The sequence below is a fragment of the Ambystoma mexicanum genome, chromosome 7q (assembly GCF_040938575.1).
Source record: "Ambystoma mexicanum isolate Mex_15411 chromosome 7q, UKY_AmexF1_1, whole genome shotgun sequence".
Classification (NCBI taxonomy): domain Eukaryota; kingdom Metazoa; phylum Chordata; class Amphibia; order Caudata; family Ambystomatidae; genus Ambystoma; species Ambystoma mexicanum.
The window spans coordinates 634,558,231-634,579,335 of record NC_090941.1 but is presented as its reverse complement, the minus strand read 5'-3'; the positions used below and the strand labels follow the sequence as shown (position 1 = coordinate 634,579,335).

The 21,105-nt window shown below is 41.7% G+C and overlaps 1 protein-coding gene across 1 annotated transcript in view; it reads left to right on the top strand.

Annotated features, from left to right (window-relative positions):
* RXFP2 (relaxin family peptide receptor 2) overlaps positions 1-21,105 on the top strand; it is a 1,759,299-nt gene that overhangs the window by 908,891 nt on the left and 829,303 nt on the right. Inside the window, exon 6 of the mRNA XM_069639740.1 lies at positions 10,204-10,275. Coding sequence (XP_069495841.1) covers positions 10,204-10,275 — 72 coding nt within the window. The remainder of the gene's footprint in view (positions 1-10,203; positions 10,276-21,105) is intronic.

Below are 21,105 nucleotides of genomic sequence, written 5' to 3'. Positions count from 1 at the left end.
TTAGCCAGTTTTGGTTTATTCTAGAGTGAGATATATGGTCTCTGGAGGGGAGGTTCAGTGCCGTTCTTAGCGCGTTATTTTTCAGCGTTTGTAATTTATTGGTGATGTACTTATTAGCACCTGCATAGAGAGCGTTGCAGTAATCTAATTTGGAAAGGATCGGGGCGTTGGCTAGAATAATACAACTAGCTGGTGAGAGGAAGGTTCTGCAGGCTTTGATGAGTTTGCCAGTATAGGTCGCTGGAGGAGACCAGGGAGTTTACTTGTTTTCTTAGGGATAATGTGGAATCTAGGTGAAAACCTAGTGTCTTCACTTCTTTGGCAACTTTGATTATATTGCCATCGATATTAAAGGCACTGTAGTTGTCGTTAAGTTTTTTTAGGTTATTAGCTGAACCAAGGATCAGGATCTCCGTTTTGTCGTCATTCAGGCTTAGGCCGTGGGTGGGCATCCATGCTTGAATGAGGGAGTAAATCCCATTCACTAAGGATGTATCTGACGTGAAATTGCCCGTAAGGGGGATAAGGATCTGGGTGTCATCCGCGTAATTTGTATAGGTGACACCCAGCCTGTCCAGTTTGTCAAAAAAGGGCTTAGTGAAGATGTTATACATAGTGGGTGAGACGCATGATCCTTGGGGGACCCCGCATTTAGTTATCACCGGGTCTGCGGAAGCTGCTGTGGAGAAGACTCTCATGCTTCTATTGTCAAGAAATGATCGGGCCCAAGCTATAGCTTCACTTGAGAAGTGGGCTGCCATTGCAAGGTGTTTGCATAAAACTGCGTGGTTCACCAGATCAAAGGCCGCCGACAGGTCAAGGAGGAGTAGCATAGCTGTGTTTCCTTTATCATTAAGTTCATCAATTTGGGCTTTGAGGTTTATTAGGGCTGTCTCCGTGCTGTGCTGGGGTCTGAACCCAGATTGGCGTGAGCCTAATAGTTGGTTGGTCTCAAGGTATTTTGTATTTGTAAATAGGCCACTTTGTCGATTATCTTCAAGAGAAAAGGGACAGTTGTGATTAGTCTATAATATGTGGGTATGGAGGGGTCTAAGGTTTGTTTTTAGAGAAGGGGTAGGACCCAGGAATCTTTAAGACTGCTTGGGATGGAATTGGATGTAAAGAAGGCATTAATGAGTTTTGAGATGAAAGGGGCTAGTTCTCTAGCTGCATCCTTGATTATTTGTGCGGGACAGATATCACCTTTGCAGTTAGATGGTTTTAGTGAGGCAATGGTTTTTTCTGTTTCAAGGATCGATATTTTGGAAAATTTGAATGGTTCTAGGTTAGGTAGTTTGTTACTCGGCTAGGGGATAGTAGGGATTTCTGTTATTATGAGCGAGGCTTTTTTTGAATCAATTTTAGTTTGTAATGTTTTTATTTTGTTTGCTAAAGAGTTTTGAATGTTGGTGCACCATTGTTTATCTTTAGGTAAGTTATCCGGTGGAGATATGGGGGATTCTAATTCACGTAGGATTGCTAATAGTTCCTTGTTGGAGCCTGCTTTAGAGATTCTTTCATTATAGATTTCTTTTTCGGTTTGAATGATTTCATTTTTGTATTTAGTGGCCGAGAGTTTGAATTTTGATTTATTTTCTTCTGTAGGTGTATGTTGCCATATGGTTTCTAGCTTCCTTTTTTCCATTCTAAGTTCTTCTAAGTGGGAGGTGAACCATGTTTTCAGGTGGGCCTGTTGTTTGCTTTTGCAGTTCTAGAGTGGGGCGATGGAATCTAGGATCTTAGTCATAGTCTCATTAAAGAGGTCTACTAACGTGTCTGGGTCGGAGTTGCTTGGTATGGCATTGATCACTGGGAGGAGACCAGGTAGGATATTATTAGTCGTGATATTTTTCCTTGATCTGGCGGGGAGTGGGGTGCCATTATTGTGTCTTTGTTTGCTTCTTTCTTAAGTGTTAGATTGATGGCAATCATGGAGTGGTCGATCCAGGGTGTAATTTTAGTGATCTTGGTTGGGCAATTTGAGGTGGCTACCCAGTCTAGGGTCGTACCTTTGTCATGGGTGGGGGGGGAGACTTCTTGGGATAGCCCATGTTCGTTGAGCATGGAAGCTATTGCTTGAGCTTGTTTATCATCGGGATCATTTAGTCCTAAATTAAGGTCACCTAGGAGCATTATTTGAGAAGATTATTTAGTATTGCTGGCTAGCAAACTGGAGATATCCTCCTCGAATCAGCCTAGGGGTCCTGGAGGCCTGTATATGAGGTAAATAGTCAGGGTGCGACATGGAGATATAGACAATTTAGCTGATAGTAGTTCACAGAATTTTAGTGGCAGTAGCGTGGAGAGTCTTAATTCTAGATTAGGTTTAGCGATGATGGCTAAACCACCTCCTCTAGATCTGTTGGGTCTGTCCATTCTTAGGAGTTGGTACTCTTTTGGTATAGCCAGGGACAGCGCTGGGCCTGCTGCATCATGAAGCCAGGTTTCTGTCACTGCTAGGAGATCAAGATTATCTGAAGGTAGGATATCTGCCATATCCGCCTTGGCTTAAGGCACTTAAAATACAAATACAAATACACAATGTCCAATCAAAGCCTTTTGAAATATAAGGTTCATATAAGCATAACATTATAAAACTATGATCTGTGCAGTACCAAGTGGAGATCTCCTTTTTTCAGCTGTAAGAAGCAGTGATTAAATGAATGTACTCAAAGCCAGCTGCCCATGTGTTTGTTCCTTGCACAAAGAGTGTATTTACTTCCAGTGAGGGCTAACTGCAGAGAATTATGTTTGAGAATGAATTTCTTTTCACATGCTCCATCCATACAGGAACACAAGCAGCCCCAGACATATGCTGTTTTTTTGTGCTTCATTTGTGAGGTGCAGCGTGGCTCCTTATGCGCAGCAATTATGGGACCCACATCTGGGCATACACTCTCTCATACAGGAAGACAAATGATATCCCAAAAAATGTGATTGGTGAAAGATTTTGAATTAATCTTAGCCACTGAAAATCTCTAAGCAGCCTTCCATGCCACCGTTTTTTATTCCGTCTGCACCTTTGCAAAAAGGGACTGAACATATGCAAATCAGTCTGGTACAAAGCTCATTGCAGTGAGTGGCTTGAACTTACTGGTATATCCGCTCACTCTTCTGCAAGACATCCGAGCACCCAGAAGACAGTTTGGGGAGGACAGCAGCAAACCACTCCCTTTCAACCAATCAATGTTATCGAGCAATATCGAGCCACCAATAGGAGCAGCCCAGCTCGAACTGCTAGGCCATGCCCTGTAAGGTATTTTTATCTAGGCCCCATGCCTCTCTGAAATTTGTTTGCTAAAACATGGGAAATTAGCTCATACCATTTTATGCGGGACGCTTTGAATAGGACAATGCTAGACGTAGTGCTGCACTAAACATGCTGCATTTTGCCACTGGCGGTGTAAATACACCAGGCTCCACACTCTATGTATCACAAAGTAAACAGACCACACTAGCTTTCACAATAATGCTCTTTGGCACTCTTTATCTTCTTTCAGAAAAACAAGATAAACAATGCAAAGGAAGACAACAGTGTTGCATCTCATAACATGGGCTAGAAAAAGGAAAACAGTGTAAATGCAGCTTAGCAAAATACAGTTTTCACAATATATTAGCACATTTATATATCTAATGCATTGGTAACACTTTCTTAGCTTCTCTCATCAATACAAATGAACTGTTTTCACACCTAGCGAAATTGGCTTCTATTCTAGTATACCTGGCAGATGCAACCTTGAAATATATAGCTACTTTAGCAGGCCTGCGAACTCCCACTTTCCAATAAGTGACTCCACGCACAGGAAAACACATTTATTCTCCAGTGCGTGAAGCAAAAATGCTTTTCCTCCCCTTCGTGCACGAATTATGATAATGTTATCTCTAATTAGATATTTCTCTCTTAATTTATCACTTATTCACTTATGCTTATCAATGATTCTGCGCCTCTTTGTCTGCACGGCAGGACAGAGGTGGTCTCTTTCGCCACATATAGAGACTTGCTGCAGAAGAAAATATAAAGTGACTGAAGCAGCCATCAGAAAAAGATGGATGCCGGACTCAGGTTGAACCAACCAAACTACCTCAGAGACAGACCCAGGCCGCAGAGTCAGGAGATGCTGGAAAAACAGCTTCTTGTGAGGTACAAAGAAGAGTCTATTGGCCTGGGTAAAAGCATGCCACATCAAGGAATAATTGAAAAGCACAAAGGGAGTTAAGAGGATAAGCCATGTACGTAAGACATATTTCTCTTAGATTAAGCAAAGAAGAAAACATCTGCAAGTGCCAAGCATTGGACAATCAAGGATGCAAAAAGCATATGCATGGTGGAGTGATCAAGTCTCCAGAGGCCAAGAGGAGTAATGACAACCAGCGCAATTGAATTAAATAGTAGTAAATACAAGGTTGAAATGGAACAAATTGTGGTCTCTTCACACTTGATTCAGAAGTCGAAAACAAGGCCTATTCATTAAGTTCTAGATAAAGATAATGGAGTACCTACACTCCCTTGAAAATTCCCGGAACAGAGAACAAGCTGCAAGGCTAACAACAAAGGAGAAGCCTTGGCTTCGGGCCTCACCGATATAAGATGATGGTCTTATTGTGCAAGTGGGCAGTGGTCTGACATTGCTCTCTGCACCTGAGTTTCGTTTTGCTTACGTGCTGCTATGAACCGAATGTCCAAGGTTGGGAGAGAATGCCAACCAATCAGAGGGTCTCTGTAGCAACATGCTATACAACGTTGCAAAGGCCAACCCACTGCTGCTCTTAAGCTTTAAATCACTTCACTTATGTATAAGTGCTTTACAAATAAACAATTACAATTACAATTATGCTGTAATCTGTATTATACATATTTAGAGGTGGGTTGAGGTGTATCTACTAGATAAGGGACATCCAGTTATAATTCAATTTATATGATATGTAGGTATATATGTTCCCTTAACTAATCCCTCCCTTCAATAGGTTTTTAAGTTTGCCACGTAGGATAATGTCATAGCTGACGTACATGGAGGTATAAAGCCTTTGTATAATCGATTCTTAAGTGTGAGTGCGTGGACTACAGTTTGTTGTTCACCAGATTGCCCTCCTTTATTTGAGCTGATAATAAAGTAGTACTTTGCCATATTCTTTGAGTTTGTCTGATTATTTGGGTCTGGGATGTGCAGCATGCATTTGCACTTGCACAGTGGAATTTGGAAAAAGCAGTGCCAAATCATACTATGACAAGAAAACATCTTTCAGGCAGTATGCAGTAGGCAATCAGGTGTTTAAATTCAATTTTGAAAAAGGCAAAAATAAGAATGCCAATTGTCTAGCATCCTGGTGTGGCCCATACAAAATTGTGGACAAGGTGTCACGACCCGTATAAAAAAAAACCCTGGTCACCCCATGGGCCAGGAGGGGCCTTGAATCGGGTCTCAAACAAACTCAGGCATCTTTGCGGAAGCCCTGTTGGGGCCAGTCCTGGAGTCGTTGGCGCCAGGCTCATACTTCGTGAGGACTTGTGTTTTGGGACTACTTTGTTTCCAATGCCAGCCAACATGGAGGCACCCACATAGCTTGGTTCCGTAGGAACCAAGCTATGCAGTATAGTGTTTTGGGTGTGGTAGCCTAGGAACTACTTCACCTGGACTACTTTTCTGAAGCTATTTAAACCACACCCGACTTGAATGACACGCTTTGCGTTACTTAGCAATCCTGCAATGTGACGCTCATCGTGTTCAGAAGTACCTGTGAACCTGGGAAGAACAGCATCTGAAAAACAAAAGGACATCGTTAATAGCAGCAGCTTACCTGTAATTCCATCGCTAGCTGCCCTCAGCTCCTGCAAACAGCATCCAAGGATCAGCGAGCCTCTCGGACTGACGGATCTGCAAAAAAGAGAGAAACAGCACATTAGACATTTTACAATTGTGCCGGAAGCTTACTTCACGAGCCGCCCATCGACCAGCATCGTCTTGGGACTTCTTGCTCCGGGTGAGCACCGCAATCTACGGAAACGAAAAGACAACAGGTTAGCAAAGGCAAGGCATCATAGCGCTGTGCATAGCACCTACTTACCGCATCAAGGTGCTCTCGATGCCCCATCACCTACTGGCGAGTCCCAACTCAGCCAACGTTCCACAGCGAACTTCTGCGCACCTAAGGAAAGAGAAAAGATATTATTTAAACCAAAGAAAGGCATACAAGTATAACAGTATTAAGACCTACCTGAAAGACTCAAAAGAGCCGGCATCAGTGAAGTAACTAGATCGCACTCGCCCACAAAGGACAACGCGCCCCTGCCAAAAAGGCAGGACAGAGAGCATGCCAAAACCCATAACAAGGTGAGGAAAGGTCCGGGGAGGGGCTGCGGGCATACGTGGTGTTGGGATGCTCTTACCCCAGTTGCCCAGTCTTGAACATTGGCCACCTGTATTCCAGGCAGAACCTCTCCACTGATCATACCTGGGAGCGGCTGAGAAGGATACCAGGGTCCCCACAGCTGGGTGGCGTCCCCGTGGATACCAGGTGAGCGTAACACAAGGTTTCACTTGTTGTCTACAGGATGATGGTGAAGGAAGTAGGTGTGTCTGTAGAACCAGTTATCCACGTAAATCAGATAAAACTGTTTCACCATAAACATGAGGTTAAAAGACTGGAACAGGCTGGAGAAACCAGTAGAGAGTGAAAAGTGCAGCTGTTCCATCAAAATCAAGGTGAGTAAAGCAAAAAGGTAAGTAGTTCCTGCAAGCTGGCGTTTTTATTTTGAAGGGATTCATCAGAGCAGGTAAGTAGGTGTGCATGAAAGTATAAATGTAAATTCTAAAAAAAGGGGATAAAAATGAATTAAAAATACTGAGATGTTGTATAATGCACATATTTGTTTCCAGGTGGTGGCAATGGGAGATGTGGTTTTAAATATTGTATTTTTATATGTTGTATAATGAACATATTTCCAAGTGGTTGCGAAGGGAAGTGGGATTAATAAAAATAATATGTTGCTTAATACTTAACCTATCTGTTTCTTTTCTGATTTAGATTGCTAACTTGTTTCCTTCACCAGCGCCCCTGGAGCCGGGTGTCAATGGAGAAGGACCCTGGAGGTGTCCACGGCACTGGAGTCCACTCGACCCAAAAAGGAGGGAGAAGATAAACAAACTGGCGAGCGTAAACAGGGGGCCCAGTTGTAGGAGGTGCAAACCTGCACCCATATTATGATGAGATGTGTGGCATGGACATGGGCCTGTCGGACAAACAGACATATGTTGCAAAATTGCTGGGGTCAGCATTGGGCCTTGTGATGGATATGCCACCACCGGTCTAAAAGAGTTCTGTTTCCATTCCTTCTTTAATATTCTTCCCATTATGTTAACCTCTATCTTTCTTTGACCTATCAACAATTGTGGCATTTTATTCCTAGGTATGGACACTGGTTGAAATGTATTCCTGGGTATGCACATGTATTGACACTTATCCCTTGGCATTTATTGACTGAATGGACTAGTTTGCTAATTTTTTTAAATCTGTGGTCAATTGCCATTACTTTTGCTGCAATGTTTAATAGACCACATACCTATATGAAGTAATGGTTTATTGTTGAGTTATTAAGCTTGGTAAAAACAAACAAAGACACAAAAAAACCTATTAATGAAACATAGTTGTAAAATGCGTACTCACATGTTTGATGCCAGGAGAAATTTGTGAATGATTGGTAATTTAGACAACTCTTGATATTTTGCTGTTGGGTCATAAACAAACTAGTGCCTGAGGTTTACATGTGTAATGTGGTGTAGCTCGGATTCATGTTTCTGTGGAGACCATTGTTTATTTAGCTCCTTACAGAAACAAAGGGGGGATGATGTAGGCATAATAGGTGCACACATTTCAACCGTGCACTGATTTTAGCAGTGCAGCTCAATTAAATAGGGGTAATGTGCACTATGCACAAATAGTGCTAGTCTGGTGTTAGGTGTGTGACTTAGTGCTGATGTGAGGCACTGATTAGAATCATTCGAACTTAATAGGATACTAATAATTAACCTTAATAAGTACTTATCCACTAACATCTAACTTTAACAAACTAAACTAATTAGTAATTAGACTGGGGTTTATGCCGTAGCCCAGCTGTAAACTGGGGGTTGCATAAACTTGCACCACAACATTTGTTTAGAAAATAAATGCACAAATTAAAAGTTGTTCTGCAGTGTGATTAACATGAGGCAGAGCACAATGAGGCAGAAGAATGCATTTGCAAGAACAGCCCTTTGTTCATACAGGAAACAGAGAATGAACTGTTGCACATTTATCCGGATTTAGTGCTGCATACAGTTTATTGTTGGGAAGCAGAAAGGGTTTTGGAAATTTACTGGAGGATTGGCTAGAAAGGGGAGGTGATGGTTGCATGATGGCATGGGAGTGGCATCCGAGAATAGGGGCTGAAAGAAGTAAAGCATCCATACGGAATGTAGGAGAAGGGAAAGGTGAACAGAAGGAGACTTAAAAGCTAGGGAAGGGAGGGTGTCATGGGTTGACCAGAGAAGGTTTGAATGGAAGAAGGAAGAAAAGAGAAAAGGAAAATTTTAAGAGATATGGGCTGGCTGTGACCTGGGAAACCACAGGCTGAATCCTGAGCTGGACCCATTGTAGAAGTAGGGAGCTGGGGGATCTGTGCTGATTTCCGAGAGGGATCTGTCAGTGGAAGAGAGACACCTGCTTCATAGGAGACTTCCCTGCTGGCCCTGCAGACAAAGTGCTGCTTAAATCTTGGTAAGCATAAGTGAAAAAATAAAGATACATATCTATTTAGAGGTAATATTCTTCTTATTAGTGAAGTGTCAGATTAGGCACAATGGAAAAAACCCATCTCCTCTTCATGCACCTGAGAACAGATGTTTTTGTTTTCTGTGTGCAGATAATAATTTGGTGGAAAGTGAGAGTTCCTAAGCCTGCTAAGTATCTGTTATATTACAAGGTTGCGTATAAAAATTCATGTGCTCTGCCAGGTTTTCTAATATAGACAGTTTTGCTGTGAGCGGAAGGGGAACTATTGTCTTGATGGGAAATTGGTAGGGAAATTGGTGGGTAATTGAGAAAGTCTATGCCTATGTACTATGATTATAAAGGCATCAGGTTATGAAAACTGTATTTTGCTAAGCTGCATTTAGATTTAATTTTTTTTCCTTTTTCTGGCATGTGTTTTGACATGAAACGCTAATGTGTTCTCTGTGTTTGTGATATTCTGTTTTGTAAAGGGAAGATAAATGCCAGAGAGAATTCATGTGAAAAACATGTCTGGTCTGTTATTGCGTGGTCTGTTTATTTCATGATATATGGAGTGTGGCGCTTGGTGCTTCTGAGCTGTCAGTGACAACATTTTGTCTGCTCATTCTAACAATAAGTCTAGCATTTTCCTAGCCGAAGTGTCCCATGTAAAAAGGATATAATACTGAGCCAATTGCCCATGTCTTAGCAAATGACACTCATAGACACATTGTTGCTCATTGTTGCACGCTCCTGCATAAGGCAAAAGTAACCTCCAGATACAGAATTCCCTACAGTCCCCTCTGCTGAAAAATACAAGCAACCCCAGACATGTTTCTGCCTCGTTCGGTCTCATCAGTGAAATGCAGCTTGGTTTGTTATGACACAGAAAAACAATGGCAAACAGGTCTGGGCATACACTCTCTCACACAGGAAGACAAACTATAATAAAAAAATATATGTTGTGGGGAACGTTTTCAATTAATCATAATCACTGGAAATTAACTGCACAACCTTCCACACTACTGTTTTGCTGTAGCAGAAATTAATCACAAATGCCTGACGGGAATGAAGTACCACAAGTACCACAAGGAGCCAGTCTATGCCACAAATCACTGCAGAGTGGTGCAGGAGCAAACCTTACATTTTGGTAAAATGTATTTGCTATTTTTTGCTGAATATTTGGTAAATTTATGTCAAGACATTATAACATAGTTTTCAATATTCGTGCCTTTCAATGGGTACGTGCAAATGTATCTCATTCTACAAAGTTACTTTGTGCTGCTGCTGTTTCAATAAGAATGCAATCTCTTTTCTGCTAGCTCTTTGCTAATTATGTATCCATGTCACTTGAACTGAGCAGCTTTCACTGGCTAAAAGGTCCATGTTAACTGATCAGATAAAATGTCTAAAAAAATGTTTTACATTTATTGTTTGATTTTACCATATTCCTCCCAGATTTCTACAAAACAACTGCCTGAGAATTGTATCCCAGAGAGCATTTGTTGGATTGCAGAAACTTCAAAGGCTGTGAGTAATCAGTTTTCAAATCCATTGCATAGATGCAATACTGCAGAAATGAAATGTTGCACTTATGTTTTTTAAACATTTATCTGGGGTGTATATATACAGTGTAGGCCTACCTTTGAAAAAAACAGAGCACTGTATGGAGACCAGATATAGATGCCAGACAGTTTGCAGAAAAACACTAAGGAAGGTGAAAGTGTACAGCCTAGAGGAGTTTTACAGACAGACAGCTCAGGGATTTTGGGGAATACAGAAAAGAAAAGTAACTATGTTCTCAGTTGTGTTGCAATTGTTTCATGAAACAGTGATTCTTGGGTTCCTTGCAGAATTGAAAAGTGTTGGGGACCTTTTGTGGAGCAGGTACCACCCAAAATGATGGAGCATTGAAGGTGAAGGTTTCTTTTAGCTTGTTGTTACTTTCCTGTAGTTCTGAATGTGCAGTTATGCATGAGCCTGGCTATTTGTAATGGCACATCTGCCAAAGATTGGCAGCATTGCCATTGGATCTGTCACAAAGCTGAGTGGTTATCAATGAGACGGTAAGACTCGAGATGCAGCTTAAAGGTTTTTTATTCTCAGATGTTAAGGAATTGTATTTAGGTTTAACATGAGGAATCTTCTCATTTGGTGAGTTGACTAAACCATCAAATGTTCGTATTCATATGTCTCCTCTTGGAGGTTGAGGATGCACAATCCTTAACCCCAACAACTGACTGTCTCCTTCTCCTTCTTTTCTACAGGAACCGTTCTTGGAACGCAAAATGCCCCATTCTTTTTTTTTATTTTTATTTTTTATTTATTTGAACTTTACTCGGTAACAACTAAGTTTTGTCAAAAACCTTCCATATCTACAGATGCAGTTCAGAATGAGACGGGCTAACGCCTCCCCTTGGCACTGGCCAAGCCACCTAACTAGCCGCAGGACTAGTTCCTTGAAGGAACACTGTGAGACATTTCTTTAGGCTGCTTCCTGATCTAGTACAGATCGACATTGTGGCTCAGTGTTGAACCTGTCATTCTTAGCTAAGATACTTAAGAAAACCTTCATCCAAAGAGCTGTGAAAGCAATTCTGCTCAATATTTTCCCAAACACTACTCAGCTTATTTCCTACTGCGTCACAACACTGACACTATGTCCTAGGATACCTTCAAGTAATTACTGATAATCTGCAATGCAGGTGATGCAGCTGTTGTTTGTCCACCTTCCATTCTCAGATGACCTTGTAACCATTGACTATTCCTAACTAAGCAAACCAGCGAGGAGCGAAGAGCGCTTAGCTGCCTAATAGATCCACGCCAAACAGTGGTTCTAGGAACATACAAATCCAGTTTCCTACAATGTCTTGAGTGGGATTAATTGTGATCCATCCTTGTGCTTGTCTTGAGTGCATATGTGCCAATCCACTAGCACCATAGCTGAAGCCAGGGGCCTCCAACATATTACAGGGTGCCACATTGAAAGGTTTTCCAGTTCTCATGTCCCCCAGTATTTAGCCCTTATCCAAAGCGAACTGGAGACTTCCAGCCCTTTAAGATGAGTAGCAATACCCTAGAGATGGATGAGGATGCAGATTTTAATCAAACATCAATAATTCAGATGACAAAAATAGCTTGACAAAAGTTTGTCTGTTTTAATGCAAGTAACTTAATCAGGGAGTACAGTGAACATCAGCAATCGCTCGATACTCAACTCTCAATCATTGCATAAAAAAGATGGGTTACTTAATCCCAAAATTGGTCACCGCTGACGTGTTGATCTGCGTCATTACCAACGTCATCCTACGTGGCAAACTTCTAAAACCTAACAGGAAGCGGGATTGGTTCTAATTGAATAACTAAGTATAGGTGTTATATCTGTATAGAGTAACAAAGAGAAATAATTGGATCCTTAACATCAGGTGGGGCAACTAAGTCCTCCCTTCATAATGGCCACTTTGAACGTCACTAAATCTATGACGTCCCATTGGCTACACAAATTATAGGACACCTAACTACGTGGTCCTCTACAATTGGTTGGCTACTAACCTCTGTCAGTAACTTTCCACCTACGTGAGACTGAACAACCAGATGCGGGTGAGCTTGTCTTGATACCAGCTTCCCACCAATTAAAAGTGCACTCCATCATCACCTCAATGGGTCCGTGTCAATTAGTGTTTGAAGTTGGCCTTGATTCTGTACTGTTCGCTGAGATTTTTTAAGGAGTATGGGTATTGTCTGGCTTCCATGCTTAGGTGTAATCTCCTCAGATGTCCAACTTTCTTCCATCATGTGACTGGACACCACCATTTGAGCCTTTCCATGTATTTGATTTTATTCTCCAATAGTCCTCTGACGTCTTTTGTTTTCACTTGACCTTCTTGAACAGGAGCTTCTGTTCTTTCACATTAATTGTATCTAATGTCAGCCAACTCTAGTTCTGATAAGACCTTGGCTCTCTTGGCTCATCCAACTCCTTAGCTATATATTTTGTTTAATTCACTTTCTTTTGTAACTACAACACTGAAATGAGGCCTTCCTCGTTGCTCAAGACTGCTATATACGCAGTGGAAACATTCATTCTTTATTCAATCCATATGTATCTATGAGGTATATATGTAAATGTATATGTTGGCGCTTGCCACGATCTATTCACTATAAGCATTTGGCTAGATTCATGATTGTTTTGCTGCTTGCGTTTCATTGCATCTGTACACATTTAAACTAACTATCTTCATCATGCTTATGGCATAAGTCTCTTCATCTTGATCCTAAGATGTCACTTATCCCTGGTACCTCTTTGTTCTTCATGAATCGTCTGCCTCTCTGGTCTGGTTATCTTCTATATGGAGTTGATTCAGTTTCGTATGACATCACCATTCATCCTGCTCATTCAGTTTCTTTGTTTCATCAGGAATCGTGTTCAAATGGCCATCATATTGTCTTGAATGTAGGTAAGGTTTCCTTAAGGGATACTTCACTTCCCATATTCTTTTAGATATAGGTATTCTTATGGGTACTGCATAGAGTCGTTGCTCTTCTTCTTGCTTTCTGATTGCTGTAGTATATGTCACATACTTTGGTTCATACTTCTCAGGTAATGTAGGTGGGGTAGCTGGAATGGGGGTACTTGGCTCCTCCTCTACACTCCCCCCTCTGGGCAGTTTATCAACCACTCTCACATCGTCTTCTATCCCTAGACATGCTGGTTTGAAGAAGTGCCTCTTAGGTACCCATATTTTTATGACTCTCTTCAGGCATCCACCAGATTTCACATGCACATCCTTGTTCCATGTCATGAGCGTTCACTGTCCACTTGGACTGCAGTAGATCCATCTTCCCACATATTTTCTGTGGTCCTTTGGATACAGGAACTTCGTTCCCTCGGGTGCATGGATAATAGACTTCACAAAGTCTCTGATTTCTTCATCAGTCAAGTCTTTATACTTCCATCCTGGTTCAACATCGATCATGATCTTCATCCCTATAGCTTTCTTTGCTGTTTTCTTGCATTGCAAGATTATTATCTTTATCACACAAAATCCAAGCATCACTAATAATAGAAAGGCTCCAAGAAATTTGAACATATCTGCTATCCATTGTGGAACCCATGAGAAGAGTGATCCAATCCAGCTGGCATCAGCAATATCTTTGACTTCTACTATCATCTGGTGATGGAGTTTCGTCAGCATTTCTATGGCCTCTGTCAAAGTTCCATTCTCGTCATCGTGAGAAGTTATAAATGTGCAACATGATTCTCCAATTGTAGCACAAACATCTCCATCCATGGCTGTAATCATGTCCAGGACATACCTGTTCTGGAGAGCCATCAGTCTTACAGCTCTCAATACTTCTCTGATTGCCTTAAATCCTTTTATAGTTGTGTTAATTGTCTGCAGCAATTCCTATCTAGTGATTTGTACCCACTTGGTATTTCCTCCAACCTGGATTCTTGGCATAAAGATCATCATGAACACTGATGAGGTCTGGCTGAACAGCCCGTGGTCATATGGGATAGCATCAAAGGCTTCTATTGATTTAGCAGAGAAGTAGTTCTCTCTCTTTGTTCGACTTATCAGTTCCACAGATCTCTTCTTTCTTAGATGAGCATCTGCTTTTGGAAAACTATCAATGTTCAGGTCACCTTTAGGAAAAACTAAAGCAGAAACATGGACATTCACCAATGTGCAAATTCCTCCCCAGTTTTTAGGCAGTCTGATGTAGGCTTTTGATCCAAAAGCCCAAAAGTGATCCATGATTACTGCTGTTCCATGCACCATTAATGGTGCATCGAATATTCGTCCACAGTTCTGATTTCCCCCATGTTTCTTGTACCATTGTTCCTGAAGCAAAACCTAGAACTTTCTAATGGTACTATCTGCAATGGTCCTCCCCTGTCTTCGACCCATGTCAGTAGTTTAGTAAGTCTTGGCCATAATGGCTTGCATCCATTCTGTACTATATCAATAGTAGGTTGGTAACAGCCGATAACTACCCATGCTCTGCAGATCACCACTCCCTTTTCCCACCGATCTGGTGATAGTACTGTTCACCAAATTTGCAATTGTCCTCTGTTCTTCCATCTGCGAGCTTCTTCTGCAGATTTTCCTTTGACATCAAGTTTTTTGTTCACTTCCCATCTAATGCCAATTCCTTTCAATCCTGATTTCTCATATCTGATCACATCATTTCTCGCATGGGCTCTGTTTCTTGTCTTTATATCTTGTATGTAGTCATCTTCATCTGGATCTGTGTTTTCAGTTGCCCATTTAAGGGAAGCATCACTTCCCATAAATGTACCTCTTGTTTTGCAAAGTGCCATGTGCGAAACACAATGAGCTGTCTGGACATCAATTTCAATTGCTATGAAGATCTTTGACATCCCCATGCTGCATGGCAGGAGTGCACATAAGAAGCAGTCTTCATTTGACGTCCTTCTTCCAACTTCTTTCATGTGTTGTTACCATATGTTGTTACCACAGTGTGCTGTGCTGTCTAGATACTCATTCAGTTCATAATTGTCTTCTTGGGTGCTTCTTTTAATTCTCAAAGTCTTCCTGTAGTTTTCTATAACAACATCTCTGAATATATCAGTATAACTTCTTCTGGCTGGTCGATTTGCAGGAAAATCCATCCGGGCTATCTGCGTAGAAGAAATTTCAGCAAGAATGGCCATATAGATTCTGCTATCATCGCTTGTGGGACTTGTGCTTGGGCTTCTTGTCACTGGACCAGATGTGTCTGCATGCCCAACCTTTGACAATCCCTTATTTTGCTTGTTCCGCTGACCCAGTCTACGGCGTTCAAAAGTTGTGTTTGAAACAAGTGCTGTGTGTGATGTATTACTAATAACATCCATTTCAATCTCAGGTATCCATTTCTTCTAGGGACGGGAAAGACTCTGAATGGCCTGGATTGCTTTGTAGTTGCCACGTTAACCTTTACCTTCTGCTCAGACACATATATAGGAACCTTTGCATCATGTGCTCCTAAAAAGCAGTTCTGTCAGTGAAAGCAATATGAGTATGAACACAATACATGTGTAAACAATGCAATGATATGTAATGCGAAAGCATCTACTTCTGGGACAATTTGAATGTCTATCCTCTTGGGGCAACACAAATGTGCTACTTTGATTAGCCATCTTGATCATTTTATGCTAAGGAAGGAAAAACACTTCTTTAATGAGACTGCATTTTTATATTGCTTCTGGAATCTTGTTGTCTTCTTCAGCATTCGTCCTTGATCAACTAGCTGCTTTCTGGAACCAATTTCTCCACCAGTCGCGGTGCAGATGTTCCTTTATCATTAAAAAAGATGATTTCTGCGAGCTGCTATAAATTCTGATTCATTAACCAGTTCCCAATCGATGCCTCAAATTTGACATTGTAGCTTCCCTGACAGCATGAACAAAGTTTTAGGTCTTAGTCACTGCCTCGATCTGTCCCTCGGCAGAAAGTTTCTACACAGCTCTGTGATTTCTTTCAAATAGATTGCTACCTGAATTATGATACCTTCCAGGATCACATTCAAATTTGTAGTATTTCTTGGGTCTCAAAGAAATGTCCCCACATCCGTGTGTCTTCCAACGAGATGCAGGTAGTCTTCAATTAAATGAAAGGACACCACTGACCAGTCTATGGGCCTGATCACGACTTGGCCGTTACCGCCGGCGGTATTACCGCCTGCGGTAATAGCCCTACCGCCGTACTCCCCGGCGCCAATAGCGCCGGATCACGAGTTTGGCGGTAAAGTAATTCCTCATTCCCCATTGAGCCCATTCGGGAATGCCCCATTCCCCATTGGGCTCAATGGGGAATTTTCTCGCTCTTACTGCTGGCGGATTTCCCGCCGGCGGTAATAGCGCAAACTTTCAGCGGATTTCCCCCCAGCTCAGAGCTGGGGCGAAATCCGCCAAAGCCCTGATTCAACGGACCCTTAAATCCGGTGGTATTAGCGCTACCGCCGGATTTAAGGGTTACCGCCAAAGTCGTGATCAGGCCCTATGTGCTGTGTCGGGCGATAGGGGCATTTGTGTTTTCCTCACTGAACTCAGGGGCATTTGTGTTTTCCTTACTGAATTTAGGCAACTTCAAAAATTCTTCAGTGATGATTATAAGCAATCTTCTAACAATCTTTTCATTGTCAGTATTAACAATAAAATATGGAATGCGGCAAGCAACTCAAAATACATAAGTATATGCCTAGAAAGGTCATCATTGGGTAGCACCATGAGTAACTCCGAATAAGAGTTCTGTATGGAAGGAATCGGGATACTGTATCCTTTTCCAATTGCTGTGTCCACGATCAAAGTTTGGCATATCCTTATTCTTTATCAAGGCTTAAGTGTGCCTCAGTACAAAGTTAATAAACCTTTCTCACTTTCTTGTTATCATGGCTTTAAGCATGCCTCAGTCCAAAGTTAATAACTTACTGTGGCTTTCACAAATGTAGATCTTCTTTTACTCTGCAACTAGGATGCACAGAGTGTTCCAATGAGTCTTTTTACCCTTTTATTTATAGCTGAAAAAGGGGAGTGTCCAAATTAAGCCACAGTCCACTAAAAGTTGTTCAAGCTTTCCACTTGTCGGGTTATGCGTCCTTCTTCCTCGTCATTAATCTCGTCTGCACGTGCTGTGGTTCTTTCCCGATGTTTGTAGCTTCTTCGCAGTGGGTTGTAAGCAGAGGTGTCTCTCCAGCGTAGATTTTAGTGTCACCCAGGAAGATCCAAGCTCATCTACCCTGCACTTTGACAGCAGATGGTGTGAAGTCCTCGACAATGAAAGGACCGTGAAAGCGGGGCTCGTCCCACTTTTTCCTTGTGTGATTACCGATCAGGATTTTATCTCCTGGGTAGATTCTTAGACATAGAAATTCAGGAGTTTGGGTTGTTGAAGCATTTCCTTCTTTGTTCTGTACTGTTGTACACCCTCGTGTCTGCAACTGTCCTGAAATCACAGATGTTAAACAGTTCAAGTAGGTTTGCAATTCAAGTCCTAACACTTCTGACGTTGGCTGAGCATCACTTCTAACTCGGGATGGAGGCATTAAAGACATTCTCATTCACCTGCCTGCCACAATCTTGTGCGGCGTAAGATGGTGGTCAGAACCTCGTTGGTTCCTCAATGCATACAATGCCAGTGGTAGGCAGTGCAGCCACCCTTCTTTCTAAGTAAGCTTCAATTTAGCTTTTCTTTCTTTTATCAGGCCGTTGAGCTTTTCACAGTTACCATTTCCTTGCAGATGATAAGCCAAAGAAAACGTGTGTTTTATTCCAAGCAGTGAGGTGATCTGCTCGAAAACTGTGTTAACAAAGTGAGGTCCATTATCTGATCTCATTACTTCACATACTCCCCATCGAGGAAACACTTCACGCACCAAGGACTTGGCTGCACAGGTAGAGTCTGGGTGTTTACATGGACCTCCTCTATCCATCTGGAGAAGGGACATAGTACAACTAAAAGGTATCTGTATCCATTACAAACTTGTATCATGTTGACATGGTCAATATGCAAGTGCTGAATAGGACCATTGGGTCTTCGGATGAACCCCTTCACTATGCGCAGTGTATGCCGAGCCATGGATTGCTGGCAAATAATACCATTTACCATAAAAAATGCAACATGTTCCATTATGTTCGGTACAAACCAATCCTCAGCAATGGTTGCAGCAAGATTCTCCCTAGTTGTATGCGCTCGGTAATGTAACTGTTCTAGCGCCATCCTTAATAAGGCTATAGGCATTACTGGTTTACCAGTGCTGTCTTGTCACCACAATGCTTCAGACAGGTTTAAAGAACACCCTCTTCACTTCCACAAGTTCTTTTCTTCTTGCAGTGCCTCTCCTTGAAGCTCTAATATCTGTCTTTGAGCCATATGATTACATCCCTCGTCCACACTTGTTATTATAGTCATTCTTTCATTCACATCAATGGTTTGAACATTCATCATTTCTATATCTGTATTTGCTATGCACCTGGCTTCAGCATCAGCTGCTTGATTTCCACGCAAGATCAAATCTGTCCCTTTCATGTGAGCTGCATATTTAACGACTGCTATGCCCACCGGGAGTTTTAATGCCTTAATGAGCATGTCCAATAAGGCTTAGAGGTAGCCCCTCCTTTTCCAGCGTGCTAATCCTGCATGTACCGTCGACATCACATAGGCGAGTCGCTTACACTGTTACGTCCTGGTCTGCGTGATTCTCGACTGCAAGTATCAACGCCAATAATTCTGCAGCTTGCGCTGAATAATATGATGGTAATCGAGTACTTGCAAGCACTCAAAATTCTCATTTGCCTAATGTTTCACTACTGCTGCGCCTGTATATCTTTGCCCGTCATTTTGATCGATCCTTGAAGAACCGTCAATTAAGGCACTCTTGCCCCGCAGCGAATTCTCTTTAACTCTAGGGAGCTCATCACAGAATTCTTCATAGTTCGCACAATTGTGTACAGGTTCTCCTTCGGTAGTAGGCTCAGCTATAAACATAGCTGGATTCACTATTTTACATCAGACTATTTTAATCACTGAAGTCGATATGATTACCTCATAGGCAGAAGCTCTTTGAGTAGTCAACGTGCCTTTTGATTTTTCTAAAATTGCAAATAATGCATGTTCAACAAATAATGTCATGGAACATCCCATCACTATGTTTGTAGCCTTCTCTATGGCGAACACAACAGCTGTTAAACTTTGTTCACATGGAAAGTGACCTCTCATTACTGGGTCCATAATTCCACTTTAATATGCAGGGGGTTTGTACCCCAGTGCAGTTCTCTGTGTGAGTACTGCTGTCATAAAAGTACCACCTGTGTGTGAGAATAAAAAGAATTCCTCTGCATAATTGGGACTCCCTAAAACTGGAGCTGTGCAAATGGCTTTTTTCAATTCGTCAAACCCTTCTTCCATTGCCTCATTCCACACGATTTTCTCTTGCGTTGCCTGTGCTTTCTTTAATACCTATAAGAGCGGCCTAGTATACGATCTGTAATCAAAGAACCATGCTCTGACATAATTACATAGTCCTTGAAAACTCTGCATCTGTTTTATCGTGTGTGGCTTAGCTGTTTTTAGAATGGCCTCAGCTCTTCCAGGAGTAACTTTCTTTCCCTCATGTGAAATCAATTGGCCCATGTACAACACTTCTTGTTGACAATATTTTAACTTTTCCTTGTCAACCTTACATCCGTTGTCAGAAAGTATAATCATTAGCTGAACAGAATTGCGTATGCACTCTTCCTCTGTGCTGCTGCAAACTAAAATGTAATCTACGTATTGCAGCACAACGCTTTCTAAAGCAATATTGCTCAAGTCCATCTGGAGGACTCTGTTAACAATCGATGGGGACTCACAGTACTCCCGGGGCAGCCTTGTTCTTTTTAATCGCACTTGTCTAAAAGTGAATGATGTCAAATCTTGTGAGTCCTTGTGCACTGGGATTCATATTACATAGAATCATGGACGGGTTAGGGATTAGAGGGAACTTGGCCTCGACAATCTTGTTTATTGGGTGAAGGTCTTGGATTAGCCTCCATGACCCCCATTTCCTTTTTTCACTGGGTAAATCAAAGTGGTGACTCTGACTTCACTAAGATACCTTGGTCCATCATGACGAAATCGTCTTGAAAATTCCCTCATCTGCCTCTCGAGACATGGGATATTGTCGTGCTTGAGGTAAAATCGCTCCTGGTTTCAATTTAATCTTCACTTCCCCAACTCCTTTCAGTAAGAATATTTCATACTGAACCTGGCACTTTTGACATATCTTCATCAAAATATTGAGGACGCTTCTTTGCTAGCATCATTCTTCGCGGGATCTCTCTCTTAATTGCTTTGACCCAATAAGTAATGCACATTTCAAATATCACAAAATCGTCAGATCTATCATCTCCAAACAAATCTTCATCAGTGACGTCAGCTTTCCTCAATGGCAAAATACTATGCTCCATCGTCTACCCTCATCATCAGTTGCATCAAGCAAAGCCATATTTCCTCGGACTATAGCTGCTTCTAAGGCTAAGGGCAAAATTTGCACCTCTTCTTCATCCATAGGTATCTGTGGTATAAATAGAAACTCGTCTGGTATTCTCATAGTTCTGCCTACTAGACCTGGCAGCCATGTTAACAGAATGTGTATCCCATAATGGAACACTTCGGGTTCCAATGGTATTGCTCTAGGCGCTATTTGTCCTGTGTATGCCCTGATCATTTTAAACATGTTTAAATAATGCATTCCCGGTGTTGAGCATACTATGCCATCGTCTGTAAATGAAATGGTCATATTCATTTTTGTCATTAAATCTCGACAGGTGTTTGCCTTGAATAAAGCAGTGGCAACTTCATATCACATTCTCCT